This window comes from Pezoporus occidentalis, unplaced genomic scaffold (assembly GCF_034315485.1).
Source record: "Pezoporus occidentalis ecotype Australia unplaced genomic scaffold, CSIRO_AGI_Poc_V1 ctg118, whole genome shotgun sequence".
Classification (NCBI taxonomy): Eukaryota; Metazoa; Chordata; class Aves; order Psittaciformes; family Psittacidae; genus Pezoporus; species Pezoporus occidentalis.
Window position 1 is genome coordinate 3,804,574 of NW_026912972.1, and position 24,872 is coordinate 3,829,445.

A 24,872-nucleotide genomic window follows, 5' to 3' on the forward strand; every position below is an offset into this window, starting at 1 on the left:
ATATTAAAAAGCCTCTTATGTGAATTACTGAATTCCATCTCTTGCATTTCATGAAGTCCTCCTTAGGGAGACCACTTTCAGAAATAGCTAAAGTAATGAAGTCATTTCTTTAATAGCAAGGAAAAGAAAGTGTTAGCTAGCATCTTCCAGCTGAGTTCACTGTTTCGCTCAAAGAACAGAAGATGCTTTCTCATCAACAGAAGAGTTCTAGGGTTTGGGGTGGTGATGTTTAATTTTTGGCTTTGTATTTGTAAACAGAATAACCTAACTTCTTTATCTCCCTATAAAAACGTTCTGTAACCCCTTCAGCCTACAACTACAACTCTTCTGCTCCAAAGTCTCCTACACTGCTGGGCTTTGCCAGTGATGCGCTGGTTAGCCATGGTCACTTAGGGGAAAGAGGGGCACATTTGTTACTATAGCATATTTTTACAGTCAGGCACAACATGTCAGCATAGCAGCAATGGAACATTTCTCTTATTCATCAAAAAAGAGAGTTAAAAAGCCAATAATAGTTCAAATATTTGTATGCTTTAGTGAGAACACTTCTCTCCACAGGTTATCTTAATTATACCACAGTACGGTTAGCAGTACTTTACTAGTGTATGCATCAAGATGATCACTATATTTGACTATTTCCATGCTTAAATGCACTTCAATAATTCAGGGCTGGAAAAATCAGTATTGAATAAGAATAATCAGCCATGCAAGCTCCCCTAGCTCCTCCTTTTATTTTTCCTTCCTCCATTTCTGCTTCCCCTCATTATTTTATACACTTAAATTCCATCTCCTTCATCTCACTCCTCCCTTCTGACTGGTCCCTCACCCTTAGCATTGGCACTACTGGGATTCTCCCTCTCTTCTTCATTGCTGGTTCAAACCAGGGAAGTATGTTTCTTGATTAGTCAGTTGGAATTAAAATATGAGACATAAGGTATAACTAGACTAGCATCATGTACATTTAAAACACACCTAAGGCAAAAGCTCTGATTCACTCTTCTATGCCACAGTTTAAAACATACAAAGAAGTAAATTTGTGCTTCCCAAGTTTCTTCAGAGCCATCCCTGTGCTCAGGAGAAAAAGTCACCTTCAGATACAATTACATAAGTGATTACTGTGCAAATAAACACATCTTACTCATGTTTTCTTCATCGTCTATATCCATTGTGAAATACTTTTGCTGGTTTCTTGGCTGGCGGAGACTGCTTCTGTCTGGAAAAGAGAGAGTGGGATAATTCAGCTTTAAGGCACCAACAATGCAATGTAAAGTATCAAATCTCTCCTCAAAGCAGCAGCCTGGGCACTGGCTTTGCTTTGGGCTGCCCATGGGTTTTGCTCACTTTTCACACAGTATTTCCCCAAAGTGCCTATTTCTGCAGCTGAAGCGCACTGTGCAGAATGGCAAATTTCACCAGGTTTGCAAGAATTTGGGGGTTTGTATGAGGAGCTGCAACATTCTTGATCTGAAAGAGTATGTAAACTGCTTTTACCCACTACTGTTTGTTTGTTTGGGGGGGGGGGGGGGTGTTAAACTCAAAATTAACATCCAATCCACTCTGCAGGTCACCACACAGACAATTCAAGCAGTCAGACCACTGCAGATGCAGCTTCTTACCCAGCACCAAACTGATGAACGTCTGGTTTGGTTGAATCCTGAGCCAAGATCCTTCCCAAAACCAAGATGATCATCAACGACTGAAAGATGTGGCCCCATAGCAAGCAAAACGTGTATTTTATTGCTTTTCTTGCAGTACCACCCATCCCTAGACCCACTGTCACTGGGGCTGGTACATCAATGCCAAGCACCCAATTGCCAGCAATAACTGATGAACAACAGAAATCTTTACTGAGGAAGAAGGGATGAGTGAGAGAACTGGGAAAGGAAGAGTTATTTTCCAGAGAAAGTCATAAGAAACACCTATAGCTTGAAGACAATGATTTCACAGAGGATGTGGGAGGAAAGGATAACAGGATGCACTTTACTTTGATTTTTGTGGAGTGTTACACAAATAAAGAGCCAAAGACACTGAGTCATTGAGATTTCCTCAGTGCCAGCTGGGAAGCAACAGACTTTGAAAAGAAAACACCACTTGAGAAGGTCTGAGCCACTGTGCTAGTGCATGCTCTGAACACGAGCATGATACATGCAGGAGTACCTATGCCACTAGTCAGTGCAACAGCCCAAGTCAGGATGGGCAGGATCAACAGTGCTGTCTGATCCAGGTCCCCATCACACCTGGAAATACTTCAAATGTCACAATCCATTTCATTTTTTTTCCCCAATACATCAATTTTTAAGGCCAAAGTGTGCCATGGTACCTCTGCAGCAGCACTAGCTTGGGCATCTCTCAGCCCTGGTTGCTATCCTGGCTAAAGCAGATGGAGAAGGGAAAGGCAAATCAGCTTTTTTCCCTTAAAGAGATTAGAAATTCAAGCAGAACTTTTACTAACCAGGCTACTTTAATTTGCTCTATAAAAGCTTCTTAAATTTGCTTTGCTATCCCCATAGAGAAAGCTGATTCTGATCCTAATTAACTCATACTATCAGTAAGTCTATGACTTTGGGCATACTAATACTATCATCCACCAGATTATGATGTGTATCATGGCCAGTATTATGCACACTTCGGTGTAGCAGTGAAGAGGAAACATTCCTCTACAGAAATAGAAGCAGCAGCACCCATTCTGTATAGATGCACAGCTCAGACACCATCAGCACCCGTCAACAGGTGTGCCAAAGAGGTATAAAAATGGTGCCCACAAAAAGGTGACTTCTTTTGTGGCCTACAAAAAACAAAGTTTATACATTTCCATGAAAGCACTGTGATTTTATTGCATCGTGACTATACATATTTCATAGCAAGCATGGACTAACAAGGCATTTTGGAACCAGAATCAAACTCCAAGATCTCCATAGCGTTACCAGCCTGCTGTACAGAGTGCTGAATTTAGGAAAGGGATGCTCACTACTCTGCAAACAACCCCTGCTAGTAACATATACTGTCCACCACCTAAGCTATATGTCCTTACTAACCACATCTGGGGCTTTAAAACACACAACTCAAGCAAGTATGAAGACTTAATACACTTTCCCTTGAACTGACAGCAAAGACAACAAAACCAAAGTGATGAATAAGAACCTTTTTAACTATTCATTGACACCAAAGCATATTTATTGTTTAAAAATGCAAGCACTGCAAGTACGTGTGAAAAAAGGTGGGCTGCTTCTATTAGTACTGTATTCAAAAAGATGCCAAGTGTGTGAGTTCAAGATAAATTAATGGGCTGTTGTAAGGTAGGCTCAGACTTGGCTTCATTTTCCCATTTGTTTTAGCCTTTGTGACTATTTCTGCAGCACAGTATGAAGAGACCTTTTCCTTACTGAAGTACTAGAGCTGCATTGCCACATTTGCACTGTATAGCATCAGCACAACGCCGGTGTAACAGGAGGAAATGAGCTGACTGTAATCAACAGGGCTTGTAAATAATTGTCACTTTATGTACCCCATCAAACTGGCCCCAAGGACTTCTGCAGCACCACTCTGCTCATGGGCAGAAGGCTTGGACAACGTTGAATTACTACAGAGGTGAGAACACAGGAACAGCGTTCAGCTGCCCCAGACTCAGAGAGAAACCCTCCTGAGGAGCTGAGTTCTGAGTCAGGGTTCAGCACCACCTCCCCACATCTGACCATCCTGTTTCTCCAGCATAAAGTAGAGGAAAAGCATAAAAAAGCTAAAGGCATAGGTAAGGAGGAATGCCAATTGCATCACTATGTGTATAAGTTAATGAAGACTGTTCATGGCATTACTGAAGCTCATATGAGACAGAATTTATACTTTTTATTATTATTAACTTAAATAAATGTGCTAGACAGATTTGGGAGCATCAGTTAACACAGCTCAGAAGAACGACAGTTGACAGAAGACCTATAAGGTATGCAAGAGATGTGATGCAAGAGGAATAAGCGATGCAGCCAAACAACACTAAGCTGTCTGACCACATTTCCTAATGACGTGTCCTTTCACAGTTTAACCATATGTGCTTAAGAGTCAGCCTGAATTTATTCTTTGTATATAATGAATGAACACATTTTTCCCAATCCTTTCCTTATACAGAAATACACTTGAGAGCAGTCAGTGGTGCTCAGCACCTTCCTCTAGCACCCAGCACTTCAACAGCCCATCACCTCCCATATTGCTCTGCTTGCTGACCTGCTCTCTTGCTGGAGACACCTAGCACAGACTCCAGCCTAGTAAGCCCATACTTTCCAGTGCTTTGGTTCCTCAGATATTGTCATCTAAGCACCAAAACTCACCCTGCATAGAGCAGGAAGGGTTCCACCTATGTGGAACCGATGCCACCTATGTGATCCCATCACATTTCAACTCAACAACATGCATTCCCACTGCAGACATACCCACATTCACAGGCAAGGAAGAGCTAGAAAAAGAACTACTAAGATATATATCATATTTTAGTATACTAACAGATATGGATTCCTGCTGCATGGGCTCTATAAGCATCCAGAGACTCCTCCCTTTGCTTGGCAAACAACTGCTCAGCTGATCCTACCCCAAAACTGTCCTACCTAGGGTTTGACTTTGATGCCTAAAGCAAGCTGTAAAGTAAACTTGAAGTCTCTCAGACCACCAGAGGTGGGAAGCTATCCTGGGAAGCTGTGTATCTTTCCCTATGACTCCCTATTCCAAGCACATCACTGCAGCAAGACAACTGCGTGCATTTTAGAGAAGTACCACCCCCACTGATTTCCATTACAATTAACTTCTAAAAATGACCCCCTTCAACTTTTAAATGAATTAATTAGATATACTTATTCATGAAGTCCAAATAACATCTACTTTTCCTAGCAAAAAGCATCCAAACAGTACACGTAATATGCAGGATACAGTACTGGACTGGGGCAGAGAACTTCTCAGCACTTTTTGCACGCATATTGATTAGGAGATTAATCTTCCAAACTTGCTCCCAATGTGGTCCATAGCTACACTTGTCTCTTGGGAGCAGAGCCCAGCCCCTCCTGGCTCCATCCTCCTGTCAGACAGTTGCAGGGAGCAATAAGGTCCCCACTGAGCCTTCTTTTCTCCAGACTAAATCCCCCCAGGTCCCTCAGCCATTCCCCATCACACTTGTGCTCCAGGCCCTGCACCAGCTCCACTGCCCTTCTCTGGACCCTCTCCAGCACATCAATGTCTCTCAGGTTTCAACTGTACTATGCTGGTATAGCAGAGGGAATTTTTGCCTTTAACAAACCAAAGTCCACCTGATGGCTCAACCTTCTCACTTAAGCCAAGGGATTCTGCACAGCACCACACTCTACAACCTTAGACTACAACAGTGTCTGTTTTATCTCCCCAAGAAACTAACTGAAAGATTTTAAACTAGATGTTGTCTATAAGCAAGGATGTGCTACGAGAGTACGAGAGAGAGAAAAAACTTGAGTTTCTTTTGCTTAAATATTCTGCGTATTCAATGCAAGAAAAAGAAGTTGTAAAAGGCTCTTAACAGATGCCATGGTTTATTCTCATCGTTACGGAAAAACTAGATTACCTTGAACAGAAAATACAGCAACTACCCAATGGTTTATGTTAACAGAGAATGGCATATATGAAGAAAAATATAGCCTGACAGATGAGCCAAAACTCAGAAGAGAACAGAAGTCAGAAGGCTGCAGCTTTAGATATGTTTCGTACGTGTTAAAAAGTGCTCTCCTTCCAAACTCTGAAAGCTAATAAAGGAAATGTTGGGAGATGCTGAAGGATCCTGTTCAAAATACTTCTTATAAACCCAAACTAAAGGTGCACTTAGCAATGACAGGTTCAAACCTCCCCTCAAAATGCCTACATTACAACCCCCCGTCCACACCCTGTTCTGAGCACACAGCAATTCAAACTCTACCTTTCCGCTCTGCTCGTCGTCTTCTCCTCCTGCGTTTGCAGCGCTGCCGGAGCACGCTGGAGATGGTTCCCATGCTGAGTGCCACAGCTAAAGGAGGTGCCATGATCAGCCCTGAAGTCACCCCCAGCACCCCTCACGAGGTAGAGCTGTACCCCCCAAAATGCCCTTGTGTTGTCTTGAGATCCCTTCACCCAGCTGAGGCCAGTTGCTCCAAGCACAGGATGCTCCAATGAATGAAAGCTGCAGCTCATCCCTACCCACCACAAGAGGCACATGTGACAATTAACCCTTCCGTAAGTCAAAGGGACATGGAAGGCCAGTTTTCTTAGAAGGACAATAGCAAAGACATCCTCACTACTCAGTGTGGAAAGGCAAATTCCTCTTTATTTTGTTATTAAAACAGGAGGGCAACTCTTTGGTGAGGCTTCAGCCTTATGCGCATTTCAGAAACAAAGACGTAAGTAAGGAGAAGTTTGCACATCCCAATGCATGAAACCAAACGCCTTCAGTGACCTTGGTAATTTTTCCTCTTCAGGCAGTTTCAGACACTGCCTGAAGAGCATGAATATGAACCTATGGAAATCCTAAAGAGCAACGTTTTAGTCACACGTTTTCCATATGAGGGTTTGTATGCTGGGTCTGAACAAGAGACTTCCCAACGCCAACATTAACTGTGGCATTTCCCAGCCTTTTTATAAACAAAAAAGCAACATGTGACATTATGGGATAATGTGATATTATAATAATGTGGATTATGTGGAGGGTGAGGTATCTGTATCTACACAGCCTTGAAGGAAAGCCACCACTGATAGAGAGGAAAAGGGGGAAAACACTCCTTAGGAGAATTCATTTTGCTCCTTGGAGCAAACTGCACGATTTGCAGAAAGCAAGGCAGCAGCCTATGATCCTATGATTGCTTCAAGTTTCGTGTACTGCAGCAATACTGAAGCTAAACTACAGCAATCACCACAACTGTTATAGGCTAATTACAGCCTCAGCATTGCGCAGCACAGCAAACCTCAAAACACAAAGCTGCTGGCTGCACACCAGGAACCCCAGGAGCCCCCCTACCTTATGCCTCAGCTTGGAGGTCAGCTCCTTGGGTGGTAAAAATCCACTCCAACAGCACCATCTACTGCCACACGGCCTAAAGAACTGATTTTACATCTCTTGCTCCCTTGACCCAGCGCAGAGCCCAGCTCCAATTAGAAATAACTTACAATGTTTGCAGTTGTATTCTACAGTAAACTGGCTTGTAATGTAGAATCATTATGAAGTTTTACTGGGGCCAATCTGCAGGCAGAAGGGGAAGTCATGTTTTGTAACAGGGTGAGCTATTTCAACAGTATTTTCCTGTTTTCAAACTGGACTGATCCAATGAAGGGATTCAGTGACAAACGCAACAGTTTTATATGAGTAATAAAGTTTAAAAGAGCTCTTTAAATGCATTCAGAGGAATCCCCTGCTCCAAGTTCTGATCTGAATGCAGCAATCAGAACACAGAGAATCTCATGATAAGAACTTTGCTTACCTTTTTAACTGTTAGAGACACATGCTGATCCTGCAACCTGGAAAAAGAGGAAACACAGGATTTGTTTCTTTTCCAGATTTAAGTGCATGACAAATGGCAACTCAAACCTTAAAAGGGACAAATGGCTGATTCTGTAAGAATGAATAGTACATAATGCGCATACACAGTCCCAGAGCCACCTCCCCTGTAATCCCAGCAAAGGGAGAAGAAGAAACAATTCTGGACATTCCTGGTTGGAAAAATAAACGGGAATAAAAACAAATTAATCAAGACTGGAGATGCTTGGGGCCAGGAGAAACATCCCATAGGTACAAGCAGCTGTCGAGCAGAACACCATGTGCAACCTCTGCACCTTCTAGCAGTAAAGGTCAGCAAAAACTGTGGCCAATAATAGCTTAAGACTAAAATCAGCTTCTGTGTTAGCACAGGCAACGTATCCTGCAGGAAAAATAACACCTTCCAGTACAACCCCCTTTTCAAATACCAGTTTCTTGATGCTGCTGGCATCAGTAATGGCAAAACTGGAAGATCCTTCAAGTACCAGCAGTGGGGTGGGAAAGAAATGGCAGATGTAAGGTAAGGAGGATACAGGATAATAGGAAGGACTAACAATACAAGAAACTGTCTTTTATTTCCATGAATACACATAGAGTGCCCAGCTGTTACAACAGGAGCAGATGGCTTTATTTTTATAGATAACCTCCTAATTATAAGAAAATACATGACTTCATCAGTGTGAAGATCTCACTGTTCTAAACCGGTCCAGCAAATCTCAGAAGTTGTTCCCAAAGGAACAGACTGTTTCAGTCAAGCAGCTAAAACCTGCAGAGAAATATGCAGTGTCACAGCTGATCAGAGTGTGGGCATCACCTGTACCTGTAAAGGATCTGGGTATTAGCACCTCAAGAAGACTAAAATCCTCCGCTGTGACACTGCCCACAAGAGGGTGCTGGCACCCTACAAAACCTTCACTATATGTAAGTTACACAGCACAGCCTGGGACAATACAAACTGATGGATGCATCAAGAGTGTCTTAAACTGGGTTGCACAACTTAGGCAGGAAGAGATCTGACAAGATATTTGAATACTATATACTAGAAGATTCTACTGCTCTCTGGGGAGACACCCCCTGCAGTCCTGATCCAGCTCTGAGGCAACAGCACAAGACAGACATGGAGCTGCTGGAGCGAGTCCAGAGGAGGCCACAGAGATGCTGCAAGGGCTGGAGCAGCTCTGCTCTGGAGCCAGGCTGAGAGAGCTGGGCTGGGTCAGCCTGGACAAGAGAAAGCTCCTTAAGGGGAGACCTCAGAGCAGCTCCAGTGCCTAAAGGGGCTGCAGGAAACCTGGAGAGGAGCTTTGGACAAGGGCCTGTAGGGACAGGACAAGGGGAATGGCTTTAACCTGCCAGAACAGGGGAGACTGAGATGAGCTCTTAGGCAGAAGTTCTTCCCTGTGAGGGTGCTGAGGCGCTGGCACAGGGTGCTCAGAGAAGCTGTGGCTGCCCCATCCCTGGCAGTGTTCAAGGCCAGGTTGGACACAGGGGCTTGGAGCAACCTGCTCTAGTGGAAGGTGTCCCTGCCCATGGCAGGGGGTTGGAGCTGGATGAGCTTTGAGGTCCCTTCAACCCAAACCAGGCTGGGATTCTGTGACAGTTGCATTAATTCAGTCTCAGGGTTTTTTTTCCAAAGACATGTCAATTTCCCAACATTTCATGGTGGCATTTCCCAATAATCCTGAAAAATATGCCAATAATAATTTGGTTTTAGCGTGAAGCAGTGAAAATACCTAGAAAGCTCAACACAGTCTCAACTGCAGTCAGTTTCCCATCTTGCAATGGACAACACTCAAGCCCACCAAATGGGAATACTGTATTTACAGCATGATGATTTACCATTTCCTCTAATTTTTCCCAACCTAGCAGCCTATATCTACTAAAACCTCTTCCAAACCCTCAGAATATAAGCTATAAACAATGTTTGATGTGGAATTCCCACATTTGTGGCACCAAAAAAAAAGATTACTTTTAAAGAGCTTTTGATAATTCCCTTTCTACATGAGCATTGCCTTAAATAAAGTCATAATTAATCCTGAGACAACAAATTGCTAGTAGTTTTTAACTAGGTTTTTATGCTATTATAACATCTAGTTGCTTCACAAACTGTTATTCCTTATATTACCACAGTCAGTCATTCCCTGAGTTTCAAACAAACATAATTCATGAGACTTGGAACTTAAACTAAGTTTACTGTAACTAAGTACAAAAAGCCTTTATATTTTGACAGCTGCGGACAGTTTTACAGGGTAAGAAGTAGCCCACAGGCATGAGGCATAAGGAACAGTTTTAAAGCCCATCTTGAAAACATATCTGTAGGGAAAACCCAGACGTTCCTCCTCCAACTCTTCATTTTCTAGCTGGCAAACTGCAGCAGCCCAAGACCAAGAGCTGGGTACTGCTTCCTTCTGCACGGCACAGCCATGCTGAACATTAAGACACCATGTTCCTTCTCAACATCAGGAATGAAGATGCTTTATATTTGCTTGCTTAGAAAACCACTTCTATTTTAATCTCCATCACACTGGGCTATTGCAGCAGGCAGGGCAATGCAGGCAGATGCCAGCTCAGGGCTCCAAGGGTGCTCATTCAGCAGAGGATGGCTCTGTCCCCAGTTCTTGTGGCTCACACCAATGTCAGCAGCAGAAAAGGCCCCTGTGAGGCAGGCTCCAGCCCAGAGCCTGTGGTCTGGCACTAATCCCCTTCACTGTCAAGCATGGACTGACAAAGCCATCTTCACTGCTCAAGGACTGGGAGCAGTAAAGATGGATAGAGATGAAAAATGAGACTTGGAGCACCTTAAACCAGTGAAGATGCTAAACTGGCAAGAAAGGGAAATACCACTATGTTACAAAAAACTGTAACAAACCTCTCATCTCCAGCATGTCCTCCCTGGAGGCAGATGGGTAATTTAAGGCTTGCACAAGTCATAGATGCTTCCCTTTGACAGGACAAGGGGAATGGCTTTAGATGACAGAAAGGAGACTGAGATGAGCTCTTAGGCAGAAGCTCTTCCCTGTGAGGGTGCTGAGGTGCTGGCACAGGGTGGCCAGAGAAGCTGTGGCTGCCCCATCCCTAGCAGTGGTCAAGGCCAGGTTGGACACAGGGGCTTGGAGCAACCTGCCCTAGTGGAAGGTGTCCCTGCCCGTGGCAGCAGGTTGGAACTGGATGAGCTTTAAGGTCCCTTCCAACACAAACCGTTCCATAGTTCTATGATTATATAGCTTAACATTAGAGTTCATATATCACATATCAATGGCTGGTAAAAAGATGCAAAATAATTATCTCCGAGTTTAACAGTGTTCCAAACTGTGAGATTACACTCTGCATTAAGGATGTATGAGTATCTTCTCTAGCCTTTACTATGGTATGTCACTCCCCACAGACTTTACTGCTTCATGACCTCTGACACAACACACTTTATTCAGAGACTTTTAAACATATGATGCCAGGGAGAAAAGCAAAGTGCTGCTGTCAGCTCCCTCCAGCCTCCTGCTGCAGCAAGCTGAGAGATGGACCAGCTATGAGCAAAGGTGGGATGAAGCGTGCTCACTATAGGAGAAACCAGGGATACCTGACAGAGGTCAAATGACACAAAGTAGATTAAACTCCCCCTCCTGCCAACAAGATCCAAGAGGCACAGGCATACCCCCCCCCCCCACAAACAACTGCAGGAAAAAGCATCTTACGTACCCCAGCCAATAATTGCATTAGTTTTATCAGCGGAGGATTAGAAGGCAACTTGATTGCAGTTTATAGCACCTCTAAGAAGATAAAACAGCAGAAGAGGGTGCTGCAACTTCAACAGATAGAGTACACTGAGATAAAACGTACAGGCTGGAAACAGGGCTCAACACAGATACTGTCTGTGCACATTTTGGGCTTAGCCTTTGAGCTGAATCCCGACGCTAACCATTCTCCATGAGCCTGCAGCTCGCCAACAGCTTCTCCCCCACCAGGAGAAACAGCATGAAACTGCAGCCACTGCGCACAAAAAGCCAGGAAGCACAAATTAAACCAGGAAACAAAAGCTCTGCGTTGCATGTGTGTAACAAAAGCCCAGGCATCCAATAGCAGCAGCCACCCTACCCCACCAGAGAGGTTGTGGTCACTGCCCGTGCATGCTATAGTATGATGATTATTATTATTACTATTATTATTCAAATAAATGTTACGCATTTAACATTAGGAGGGTTTCAAAGCTCCTTAATCCTTTGGCTTTACCTTGCACATGACAGGAACTCCATGCACAGGGAAGTTAAGAGCCTGTGGGAGAAAAATGAGTCACGCTGTTTTCCCAAACAAAGGCTGAGGGTGTGAGTAGCTGGAAATCACGCTTCCGGGTCAGTTGTTTTCTCCCTGCTTCCCTATTTGTACATACAGGCCCATTTCGTGCTCCAGGCTGAGCTGGAGACTGCAGGAGAGTGATGCAGGGATAGAGCCCCAAGGGAGCTGGGAAGGGAAGAGCTGCCAAAGGCTGCACAGAGCCGTTAACTTGTATCCTCCCCCCTGCACACAGGATCACTCCCATCCCAGCACGCACCAGTCTCTCCCAACATCCCAGTCCAGCTGCAGCTCTTTTCACAGCCCAACATTAGGGCTCAGTCACAAACAAGGACTCTGACCTACCTGCAGGCACATGGTGGTCCTCGCAAGGAAAAGGGGATCACACAAACTGCCTCAATGCAGCAAGGAGCCAAGAGACCTGTGTCTGCATCTTACACTGGGTTTACTTCCCCACAGAAGTGCTCTTGGGCCATCACAGCAGGCATGGTGAGCACACAGCAGCAGCCTTGGCAAGCTGAACTCAAAGCACCCCGTGTTTATCACTCAAGTCTCACCAGCAGCCTGCATTCCCATGGTGGGATTCTGCATGCATGTATCACTGCAGTGCTTCTGGAAGAACCAGCTGCTGGACTTCTGAGAACATGAAAGCATCACCTTTCACTTCTAAAATCACATTTCTGCTTTTCCCCCATGATAAATACGGTAAACTTTATCATATGAAGTAGATGAACTTCAAATTAACTCTTGAGAGGGCTCCATTCTCTGGCAGTCTTCTGGAAGCCTTCCTCTGGATCCAGCAGTTGCAACTGGCTGTTTGGGATCTCTCTAACCCAAGCCCGATTCAAACCTGAAACAACTACTTCCAGAGTAGTTGTGTTATTCAATATCAAATATCTGCATGTTAGGAAAAAAAAAAAAAAACACCACCAACCACACTTATGGTGTAAAATCTGACTTTCATCACCACTCTGGTGTGTGGGCAGAGTGTTTGCCATCACAGAACATTAGACATTTTACAGCCACGTTGTGCAGAAATGGTGCTTACCACCCTCTTACTCAAGAAATTGTAATACATCCCTGAGTCTCACAAGACCAGCAAGGGAAACACCCAGTAGAGACTGCATAGGGTGGGAGGAGAGCAGGAAAGAAGGAGGATGCTGGCATGCCCCAAGCTCTGCTCAGGGTGGCATGTCCTGAATAACCCCTTGGCTTGCATTACCTCCACACAGGAAAAGGTTGGAAAAGGTTTGTATGTCCTGCTTCTTGAGCAGAAGCCACAGCTGAGGGCAACTGGATCAGAACTTGTGAATGTATCAAGACAGTGACTTGAGACTTCAGAAGATGAATTTGATTCAGAGTTGTCAGTAGGTAACTCATACACTCATCTTCATTTGTCTTTCTGAGTTTACATAAATAGCTTTTCAGATAATATAACATCTCTTGCTGAATAGTACAAGTTGCTCCTGATAGTCAAAGGAAATGAGGCTAATGAGAGTAGAAATACCTACACTTACTTTATCTACTAAATAACTGCTCTAGTGGAAGGTGTCCCTGCAGGTGGCAGGGGACTGGAACTGGATGAGCTTTAAGGTCTCTTCCCACCCAAACCAGTCAGATTCTGTGAAAACAGAGGGAAACATAAAATATACTGTTGAAGACTGAAGACAGAGCTCAGCACAGCCCCCTAATACAGGATCCAGCTGATCCCATAAACCAAAACAATGAAATGGCAGGACATGAAGATCAGGCTTTTGCCACCAAAGCTTTGCTTCTCCAAGTACAAGTCTCTTATAACCTCATGGGAACTTTGGGATTGACTCTCCCCTTGATTAACAGAGAAAACACCAGTTCTCTGACTTAACTATCACAGGTCAAAGCAAATGCCATTTCCAGTTCCTAGCTAGCAAACCTCTTTGTTCTTACTCCAAACACTGCCCCTTTCCATATGGGTTTTGGGGGGTGGTTTCTCCACCCTTTGTGCATTTATAGGCAGAAGCCCTTTCCAAATTCATTACTGTTCCTTGAAAGCAGGAGGTTATAGTTACTTAAATAGTAGTTGCCCCCAGAATTATAGGTAGGAACAGCTACTAGAAGTCATGTTAGAAAAGAGGGGTGAAAAAACTTCACACAAAAGTGTAAGACTTATTTTCCCCTCCACAAGTTAGTCAAATCTAAGTTTTAATATTGGGTGAGAGAAGAGGTATTTCAGTTACACATACTGACCTTCAGATACTATTTTTAATACAATTTAGTGTAATTACAACATCTTGGTGGGGTTTTTTGTTGTTCCCACATCAGCTCCTCAACTTCAGTACTTCCATGCTGTCAGTGTTTGTATTCCCTATATAGTGGTAAAGTCTATACTTCTGCTTCTGTAATGGGACTTCATTTTGAACCCACAAATGTGTTTTGCTGATTCATTAGCAGCTTTATGCCTATGATAACTGGGAAAGCTGCAGAAATACTTCTGGTGGAAGATCCAAAAATTGTCTTTTAGAAGGAAAAAAACCCCACTTTCAATGGGAATGAATTCCTCTATATATTAGTTGAGCCAGCTCTTGAGTAAGACTGGCCAAAAAGAAAGCCTCGCTGAGCAACAGCAGGAGGATGAGCTTCGGGAGGACACCAGTGGTCAAACTATGAATTCTCAGTTTACTGGAGATGCGGTGCATCAGTGAAACACTGGTTAGAAGCGGCAGAACTGACCTCACCTAGACTATGTTCCCCTCTCAAGAAATGGCACATCTTTCGTAACAGTTACTAGCAGTCAAATAGGAAGTGATGGAGTTAGAGTTAACACCACTTGTTTATATAAATCAACACAGTATTTGATATAACATCATAATAATTAACAAGTTCTGCAGAGATGATGGTAACTTTACAGAATCCCACACTGGTTTGGGTTGGAAGAGACCTTAAAGCTCATCCAGTTCCAACCCCCTGCCACGGGCAGGGACACCTTCCACTAGAGCAGGTTGCTCCAAGCCCCTGTGTTCAACCTGGCCTTGAACACTGCCAGGGATGGGGCAGCCACAGCTTCTCTGGGCACCCTGTGCCAGCGCCTCAGCACCCTCACAGGGAAGAGCTTCTGCCTAAGAGCTCATCTCAGTCTCCCGTATTCTGGCAGGTCAAAGCCATTCCCCTTGTCCTGTCCCTACAGGCCCTTGTCCAAAGCCCCTCTCCAGGTTTCTTGCAGCCCCTTTAGGCACGGGAGCTGCTCTAAGGTCTCCCCTTAAGGAGCCTTCCCTTCTCCAGGCTGACCCAGCCCAGCTCTCTCAGCCTGGCTCCAGAGCAGAGCCGCTCCAGCCCTTGCAGCATCTCTGTGGCCCACCAGATTGACAGGGCTCAAAAGCAGAGGAGACAGAATCCTGCCAGATGTGACACCTTCCTGGGGAGATGGGGTGAAATTGCCAATACAACAGAATTATTTATACTTGATCTTGCACGGCAAAAATCACACACAGGACCCTGCCCACCTTTGCCATCCCTTGCAAATCAGTATCATCTCAAAGAGGAAGGCAAGTAGGGAAGGACTACAGGGCACAGGGAATTCAAAGGAAGTCTCCCAAGAGCTGCTCTAACAGAACAAATCAGAGTATGACTGTTCCAAATACAGAAGGGAGAGAAAGAAATGGAAGCAATTATGTGTCCTGGAAGTGAGTGCTGCATGGATCCAAATGAGGCTTTTTGTCTGAAGGCAAGGAATAATCAATGCTTTTCAGGCAAAATTATACCTGCTGCAAGTGACGGCAGAGCAGGGACTACACTGCATTAAGCCATGAGCACCTTTACTCCTCTGCAGCCTTTCAGAAAGCATTTCCAAGTGTCCCCAGGAGGGGAGGAGCTGGCCATGGAAGGAAGGATGGAAAGGCTGATGGAAGCCAGCCTTCACCTGGGGACAAGGGGCACCTTGCTGAGCTAAATCTCTTGGTTGTATTTCCTTTCACTGCAGCCACAACCACAGCAGCGTGATGGCATCCAAGCTGCCTGCTGTGGTACGGGATGCTGCTGCCATCCTCCCCACCCCATGGGGCATGGACACAGCTGTACCACCACCACCACAGGCCGCCTCCTTCTCTGCCACCTCCCACACATCCACCAACACACGCATAAGGTCTAAATAGGTCCTGAAGGAATTAAAACCAGCAGGAGATGAACGAAGGAATGAGCACTGCTGCTCTGCTGCAAATGCTCTTGCACCAGGGTGGAAATTCCCCATTCCCCTGGCACACACAGACACAGGGAAGACATTAAGCTTGCTTCAGGTCCATGACAACAGAATGACAGAATGGAAGAGCCACACCAAGACCACCTCAGCCACCAAAGCAAACAGTACCTCAGTTCATACAAGACGAAGCCATGTTACTGAGTGCAATTCAGATTATGCACTTACTTCAGTAATGTTTCACTGGACCCGAGTTGTTTTTACACGGAAACCTTTATTCTTGACAAAGCACCAAACATAAAACATTACACATATTCATGTATTTTATATACATGCATATACTACACACATTTTCTGTGGCGTAAAGAAGCAGCTATTGATTTAGGAACATAGGGAGTTGGCTTTTCTCTGAAGGACAACCTAAGCAACATGAACACCCACTAAACAAGAAGCCAAGACTTGAGCTCTGTGAGATGAAAACCTCCAATAAGCACACCAGCAGCACCCTAACACAGTTCCAAAAGTCATTGATTCAAACTATCCCTCTGCACCACACAATTAAGTAGTGTTCATTACCAGTGCTGCCACGATAAAGGACACCTGAAGCCCAGCAAACTGCTCCAGCAAGAGGAGTTTGCATGTGTTGTAAGTACCAGGAGAGGTAAAAATACACATTTATACTCACTTTCCCAGACTTTTGCACATGGAGGGGGGAGATGCTGTTTCCAGACTGCTCAGAGGGCTGTGCTGTGCCCGTATTTCACAGGACAACCGTATCAGAGGGACCTATACCAGTCTCAGAACCATGACTGTCAACCTTCCCCAATGCAAAAAGGTGGTTATGGGTATAGTTAAGACATAGTTATAGGTAAAGAGCAAGAGCAGGAGATACAGCAGTGCTGTATTCTGTATTGAACAATTCACTCCCATTTTGTGAGGACAGGCCAATGTCTAGTTGTTCTTCTGGGTCTCCTTATCAGAGCAAGCCTGCAGCTAAATGGACAGTGTAATGCCTACATCTTCCCAGGAAAAGGAATTATCCTATCCTGATTAATACAATTTATGTCCCATTTAGATTATAGCAAATGTACTCAACCTAAGCAAGAAACCACAAGAAGGCAGTAAGTAAGATAAGCAACCCAGGGAGAAGTATGAATGCCAAAGCCAAAACCTTCTCTAATGGTGAGAAGTTATGTCACAGTTGAAGACACCAGGAGAAAAAATCCTTTCCCTACTTTCTGCCATCACAGCCTAGAAGCTATGACCTTCAAAATATCGGCTTTTTTCCCATAGGATTCAAAGCAGCCTGCTTCATCCAAGCTGTCTATAGACCAGGTGATATCTGGCATGAGAATCACAGAATGATTTAGGTTGGAAAGGACCTTAAAGAATAAAAGTCAATAGCCGTATTCCTCAACAAAGCTTTTGCTGCAAGAATCAAATGCTTTATTTTTGGCTCTTCCAAACAAAGCAAGCAGGAGCAGCTATTTAGAAAATGTTCCACAGCTATCAAAGAAGGTTGCTTAAGAGTGGAAAGCCAACTTTTCTTTCAAGTAAAAGTCTTGAATGAATTATGGGCAAGAAAGAAAAGATCAAAAGTAGAGCAAAGGACAACTTTTTCAGTGCTGAAGGAGCCAGCCAGGACATCACAAATCATAGAATCATGGACTAGTTTGTGTTGAAGGAACCATAAAGCTCATCCAGTTCCAACCTCCTGCCACAGGCAGGGACACCTTCCACTAGAGCAGGTTGCTCCAAGCCCCTGTGTCCAACCTGGCCTTGAACACTGCCAGGGATGGAGCAGCCACAGCTTCTCTGGCTCCAATGCTGAGAGAAGCCATGTATGTTCATAACAGGGCTGGCAAACCCAGCCTCAGAAGTACCGTGGTTCACTGACTGGGATCTCATCTCCTGACTGCTGGACCAGACTGACCCTACACAAAAAGCAGGCAGCTTTGCCTAAGGAATATTGCACGAGGAGGCCAAAGGGAATGGAAAATGAACAGCGGAGCTGGGAACACTCTAACAATGTTGAGCATTATGTGGGCTACAGAAAAGCTAGCCATCATGAGCTGAAATGCAATGAAGGGAGAAAAGAACATGGAATTATAGGAACATGAGCTATATTTACTTAGGGTATATTATATTTACTCCATCTCCATGGCCTAACATTCAAAGTTTATATTTCTGGCGTGCTCAAGCTCCCACGAGCATGAGGCGCTGATCTGCTGCATGCAGCAACCAAACCTGGTACCTTTGGCAAACTGTGGTGAGGCACCTTCATCCAAAGCGAGACACCAGGTCTGCTCCTATGCCACACACAGATCCGACGCTGGAATACGAGGGAATCAGCAGACTGGAGCCTCCGTGCACGTCTCCTAAAGAGGGATTAGGCTCCTAAGGAAGGATCAGGCAGCCTCGGCCCCGCTCGGCACCACGGAGAGCTCCCTCGCTCCCTCCCGGAGGGCGGGGGACCCGAAGCCCATCTCCGCAGCACCAGCGCCGGGGAAGGCTGCGGGATAACCTCATTCCCTGCCCCCCCTCCCGCTTTCCCGACGGCTCAGCGAGGCCTGAGCCCCGAGGGGAGGTATGCGAACCTCCTGCGCGGGGAGTCTGACAGATGTCAATCACCGCCTCGGTCTTCGCAAGGCAATGAACCTGCCTAGAAAGGAAAACACAGAAGTTTGCCATCAGACAGTCGTTTTGCTTTCAAAGCAGGAAAAAAACCCATCGCTTCACAGGCTGTATCCAACGAATCTGTACACAGAGAAATTACTCTTGACAGCACCAAAGGAAACAGACGGGGCCAGCGCAGAAGAAGCCGTTTATGCATGAAGAATGACGCCATCTTCCAGAAGCATAAATAAATTATCACTTTGGCAATAAATCCGAGCCACAGCCCAATAGAACTATTCTGGGCAAGTTCATTCATAGATCTTATTAACGGTGAACCTGGTTCCTTTATGAACTCAGGAGCAGCAGGAGGAAAAGCATATAAGAAGATTATGTAAATACTATATTTAAGCATATGTACGGGCAGTGAATGAAATACTGATTATTCACTCAAAAAAAAAACAAACCCAACCACTTACTAAAAAAGCTTTCAGGGGATAAGAGAAACTAGGCTGCACCAGAAAAAAACAGACCCAGCTGCAGTAGTACTTGCTGTCCCTCATCATCTGCATCCATCACTGCTAAGGTCTACAGAAATCAACTTCTGAGATAAAAGCACCCAGCGGGAATAAACTACCCAAAGGCTTTCAGACTACTGCACCCTTGGCACAGACAGGAAGCATTTCCAACTCATTATCATCATCATGGAAAACAGCAGAGCTGGGGTTAACCTAGGTCCCTGAATTGTTGCAAAGAGGTTCAAAGATGTGGGGAAAAATCAAGGCTTTACTGTACTGGAAGGACGCGAGAGTTCTCAGGACAGCGGGGATGCTACAGCTCCCACCAGTCCAAGCATGTAATGTAGGTTAAAGAGTTAAAAGAGGATTTTATGCACACTCTTGAAAGCTCTTTAGTGTGGGAGACTTTCCCCTCCACCAGCGCTTTGCCAAAAGCACAGGCACACGCTCTCCCAAGCAGACCTCCACATGCTTTCACTTGAGTCAGCAGCACTTTCCTGCTTCACGTTCTTAAGAGCTGCAAACTCAGCACAGGGTCCCAATTTAGCTTCTGATTAAGTCTGAGTGCTCATTAGTGACTGAGGCACAATGCAGTCACAAACACAAAGGTGGCCAACGTGCCCCTGCAGCTCATCTCTGCACCCATATGCGAGCCCATGGTCCCACACCTCTCTGAAGCAGAGGTGCAGACAAACAGGAGGCTGTCAAAAGCATGTTCCTGAAGCAGAGTAAGACACACTTCAGGGTACACAGCCAGCACTCAACCGCCAGGATCCCTGCTTCCAGTTAAGAATTAATTTCCAGCTCTGCTTTGTTATCAAAACACCGTATCACATGGTATCAAACTGCGGAACACCACTTGGCACTGGTGAGCAGCAGGAGATAAAAAGCATCTGTAAAAATACAACTACGAGAACTCTGTATTACACACATCAAATCCCAGGAAAGCACATCTGCTCCCAGCACTCCAATGATGACTTTGCTGGCTGTAAGAGTGCTTGCAACCAAGAGAGGGGCTGCAGCTCTAGAGAAGACATCAAAGCCAATGCTGCTGAAAATGGAAGCGCTGTTCCGAAAAGCTTAAGGACATGGTTTCCCTGCCCATTGCAGACGGGTTGGAACTGGATGATCTTAAGGTCCTTTCCAACCATAACTATTCTATGATTCTATGGTTTTAACGTAGCTGGAGGAGACAACTCTGGTTTAACATGGAATATGACAGAGACTTAACAGCTGCCTGGCTCCACAGCTTCAAAACACCACCCAGACTTTCTGCAGGCTCCACAAGCAACAGGTCCCAAGGGCTGCAAACCCTCATAGAGTCAGTGTCCAAAAGTGGACATTCAATCAGATGACAAGTTTCAGCTACCAAAACTACCAAAAGTTAAGTGAGAAAATGCCATTTCTAATGTGGATTAAGAAGCTATCCCAAAGGAGATCTCTCCCTACATAAAACTTCCTAATTTCCATAGTGTGCAAAACACATAAAATACACATGCTACAAAGTTCCTTCCAGCCTGACCAAAACCTATCAGGATAAAAAAACATGAGTAAGCACCTGACAAACAGAAGTTATCGCCTCCTCCTTTGGTCTCCCAGTGAGAGCTACTTGTGTGCGACAACAGCAAGCTCAGGCAGCAGAGGAATGATATAAACCCAGTTCCCCATGGCTCAATCACAAGTTTCTCACTAACAAAGCACAGGTCAGCCATCAGCTTATGTTCATTCTTCTCATTTTTCAGAGACTTAAATATACCCATACTGTTCCTCTATCTTTAGCTGTGAAAAATATGGCAAGTCTAAGGGCAAAGCAGCATTGAAAACACATTACCATAGCCTGGTTTTGACAAGGAAACATTTTTTTCTGATTATCATAGAATCCAACGTGGCCTTGAACACATTCAGTTTCCCCACTGTGAGGGTGCTGAGGCGCTGGCACAGGGTGCCCAGAGAAGCTGTGGCTGCCCCATCCCTGGCAGTGTTCAAGGCCAGGTTGGACACAGGGGCTTGGAGCAACCTGCTCTAGTGGAAGGTGTCCCTGCCCGTGGCAGGGGGTTGGAACTGGATGGGCTTTAAGGTCCCTTCCAGCCCAAACCAGTCTGGGATACTATGACAATCTGAATTTGCAGACTTTATTAATGAAAGCATAGGGCTGATGATGCTTTTGAATTAAAGCTCCCACTACGCTCTTACTGGGAATCATATAAAGACTTCACGTTTTATTAAGTACTTAGTACCTGTGTTCAATATTTGAGGTGAAAGATAAAAACTTATTTTGACCCAGAATGAGCTTTTGTAAACAGAGTTTCATAAATTCTGCATCAAAAGAAAGAAGTCAAAGCTATTTCCCCCCCTCTAATAGTTTCCCAGCAGACTGTGCCCAAACACTGGAGTATAATTAAGCAAGGAAAAAGGCAGTTTAAACTTAAAGACTTACTGGCTAATAAAGACAAGGAGCTGAGTAAATCAACCTAAATAAAAAACAACCTAATTTTAGACATGCTGGATTCTTTCAGCAGAAGCCCTTCAGAATGGCAGAGGCAGGTACTAATTATATTTGCCAATCTTCAAACTTAAACGGATTAAACTACGGAAAAAAAAGACTTCCAGTTGAAGCTGCCTCACAATCCTATGTAAGAACATCTGAAGGGAACAGAGCACCAAACTCATCACCAAAAGAGGGGGGTTTCTATTTTCCTTTAACTTCAAGATATGGTATATGCCTCCCACACTCTCTCTGAATGACAATAACTCAGGATACTCAGCTTTTCACCTGCAAGACTCAAATATGGCTCCAAGCCCTCCATTCTGTTAAAATCTCTTTAAAAGAAAGAGAATATGAAAAACTACATTTTCCTGTTTCAGGAGGCCTCATAAAGGAAAAGCCTCAGTGATGAAAATGGTCAAGAATATCTGTATAAATATATTTGTGTTGATGCACGCAGGAAAAAGGTGATCCCCAAGCAGACCTGCCTCGTGTATCTCTGCCAGAGAAATCCTGGCCCAAGTGATCACATGGCACCATTATCAGGACAACCTTTACCGTGACATTAAAAAATACCCACTCATCTCCTTCCCTCTTCAGCCCCAAGGGGCAGGGTGAAGGCCTGTACCCAAACCCTTTTGTTTTCTTCTATTACCTACAGCAACACAGCATTACTCATCAGATCACTCCTCCCCACTCTCACAAAGGAAGAGTAAAGGAACACTCAGTGTCTACTGGAACTCCTTATGAAACTTAATTTGTCTCCCTACTGCAAAGATCCTCTGATGTCTAAGAATACATCTGCATTCAGCCAACAGCTTGGCTTCCAGCAGAGCACTAATCTGAGTTTTCTCCACGCAGATTCCTGTGCTCACACATCTTCTCGGCACTTACCTGTGACATCTCTACCCTCTTGTCAAAACTGATGTGCTTTTCAATGTGTTGACAGCGCTTATGCAATGGGAAACTGAGCTCAGAAATACAGGGAGGTAGCAGGAGGCAAGCCTGATTACACAGCACAGACAGGAGGCTCACTTTAAGAGATAGAACACAAAGAGACCTAACCCTACAGCGTCAGAGAGGTTTTTCCCCAAGGAAACAAGACACATCAATAATTTGAAATAAAGCTAAAAATAAAACAAACAGCACAACCCACGAACATATAAACCCATAACAAAGCACAAAGGCAGAGTGTAAAGAGATCTCAATTCCCTTTGCAACCAGATATCCTTGAGAGGATCGCTCCAGAGCATCACTCCAAGACAAGAGTAATATCACTTACGTGGGTTTCTTCTTTGGTTTTAGTTATTATTTTTGGGCTACACAGATGTGCTACTGCTTCGGGCAGCTACACACCCCAACACTCACCATCAGAGCCTGCTGATGCTCTCCTCAGGGATTCAAATTGAAAACCCAAGTATTTCTCACACATACCATATAAAAACCATTCACTAATAGGATTGAAATAATGCATTCCATTGTCAAATGGTAAGAAGGAGCAAAAAAAAAAAATCCACATTGTATGTAAACGGGAAAGAAACCCGCTTTAAAATGCCATTTCATTAGCTTACATAATCATTCACTGAGCTCTTTTCTGCAGTCACACAACGTTTACATTATGAAGGTATTTCCTTTAAAGCCAAGGTATATAAAAAACAGCTTCTACCGATAAATACAGTCCCAAAACATAGTTTTAATCTTTGGTACTGAAATCCGTAGTACAGCAGCTGGATGGACAGAGTTTCAAAGGTGCCAAGCACTTACTGGTTTCAGGAGTAGCAGAAACAGCAAGTGCTGTGTCTCTGTCTTCATCAGAGCACATCCTCTGATCCTCAAAGATCAGCATAAAGATCCTCACCTAACATGGTCCTGCACCCCCTGAACTGTCTTCAAACACAAGAGGCATGACCCTGACAAGCCATGCTCGCTGCTTGCACCTGCAAACAGCCTATTTTAGCCTATTTCAGCTTCTTTAAGCATTGCCTAAAATCCTCCCAGCACACAGAAGCACCAACACGCTCATTCAGCCAATGGTACACTCCTCCCCCACCACCGCCATCCTCAAAGTCACAGATGACATCCTGGAAAGATGGACACTGAGATGCTACAAGGGCATGTTATATTCCTGGTCTGACCCAGGGCTCTCCCACACGAGCATTTGCCATCACCCTGTTCAACAGGAAACCTCCATTCCCATGCAGGATATGTGACCTGGTGACTGCAAACAACTGTGGGGTATGCCAAGCACAGAAGTGAGTTTGCTGGGGAGCAGCAGAGCCTGACTTGGCTGCAGCCCCATACTGTGATGATGCCCTGTGTAAGCCCAGACATGTAGAGGGTTTTACTCACTTAAGTCAAAACACAGTTGGCATTTAAAAGAGAAAATAAGCACCGTTAACATATAATAAACAAGATAAAGGCACTCTTACATGCTCACAGCAAGCAAGAGAGCACTGAAGTCTTAAAGGCATTGCATTTCCACTCCCAAAGCACATACAGCCCACAAAATGGCACTAAACTTGCACCGAAGTGGATAAATCTGAACAAGCCCAGAGCAAATACAAAACCAGCCTGAGGTCTGTGAGCACAGTGTGAGCTATGCTATGAGACACCTCCTGCTTCAAACGCTGAGCACAGTGTCCTCTCACACAAGCAAGTCTTCATAAAGCAAGTTCTCCTCCTGCTGGAAAAGAGAAAGGAATGCTAGAAATCCTTCCCTTGAGCAGAGGAGCCAGTGTTTTCATACACAAGCCATGCCACAGACCTTGGGCAGCACGTGTGCATGAGGGGTTAGGGCCCACAGCTCATCTGTTACGCTCTGATAAACTCCAGGGCAAAACATGAGAGAATTCCTTGCACAATCTTTTTCTTCATTCCTGAAAGCAGGAATTGTGCATTCATGCAGCAAAGAGGGGGAAGGCACCCCAGAAGGTGACACTGAGCACAGGGTGAGCAAGCAGTGCCACCATAATCACACCCGAGCTGCTCTCTCCTCCTCACACAAAAGCCAAGGACTCACCAGCACGGACAGCATCATCTCTTGCTTGCACCAGTATAAATTTAGCTGAGGGAGCTCTGTGCTGAATTAACAGTGCCTCAGAGCAAAAGTGCACCGTCACCTGTCAGAGCTGAGTGCTGCCCATGATTCCAGCAAGGTGGCTGTGCACAGAGCAGGAGTCTCATGGAGAAGACAGCACTCCTTGACCTTGGGCTGCCAGAGAGGCGGTGAGAAGCTGTACCAGCTCTGAGCAGCGAGGGTGTACTGAGCTTTTCCCCTGGTCATCCTGCCGTAAGGGCCAA

General features: G+C 44.8%; 1 protein-coding gene across 5 annotated transcripts in view; it reads right to left on the reverse strand.

Annotated features, from left to right (window-relative positions):
- Nucleotides 1-24,872, reverse strand: part of ADARB1 (adenosine deaminase RNA specific B1) — a 66,089-nt gene that overhangs the window by 39,177 nt on the left and 2,040 nt on the right. For 2 of the 5 annotated variants that reach the window (XM_062602760.1, XM_062602752.1), the window contains exons 1-2: nucleotides 5,921-6,232; nucleotides 1,139-1,213 (exon numbers count right to left, since the gene is read on the reverse strand). In XM_062602760.1, the coding sequence (XP_062458744.1) occupies nucleotides 1,139-1,213; nucleotides 5,921-6,023 (178 nt within the window). In that variant the 5' untranslated portion in view covers nucleotides 6,024-6,232. Of the gene's footprint in view, nucleotides 1-1,138; nucleotides 1,214-1,616; nucleotides 1,639-5,920; nucleotides 6,233-7,451; nucleotides 7,489-24,872 lie in introns of those variants that run through there. The other 3 variants (XM_062602735.1, XM_062602724.1, XM_062602743.1) reach the window with 3 other exon arrangements.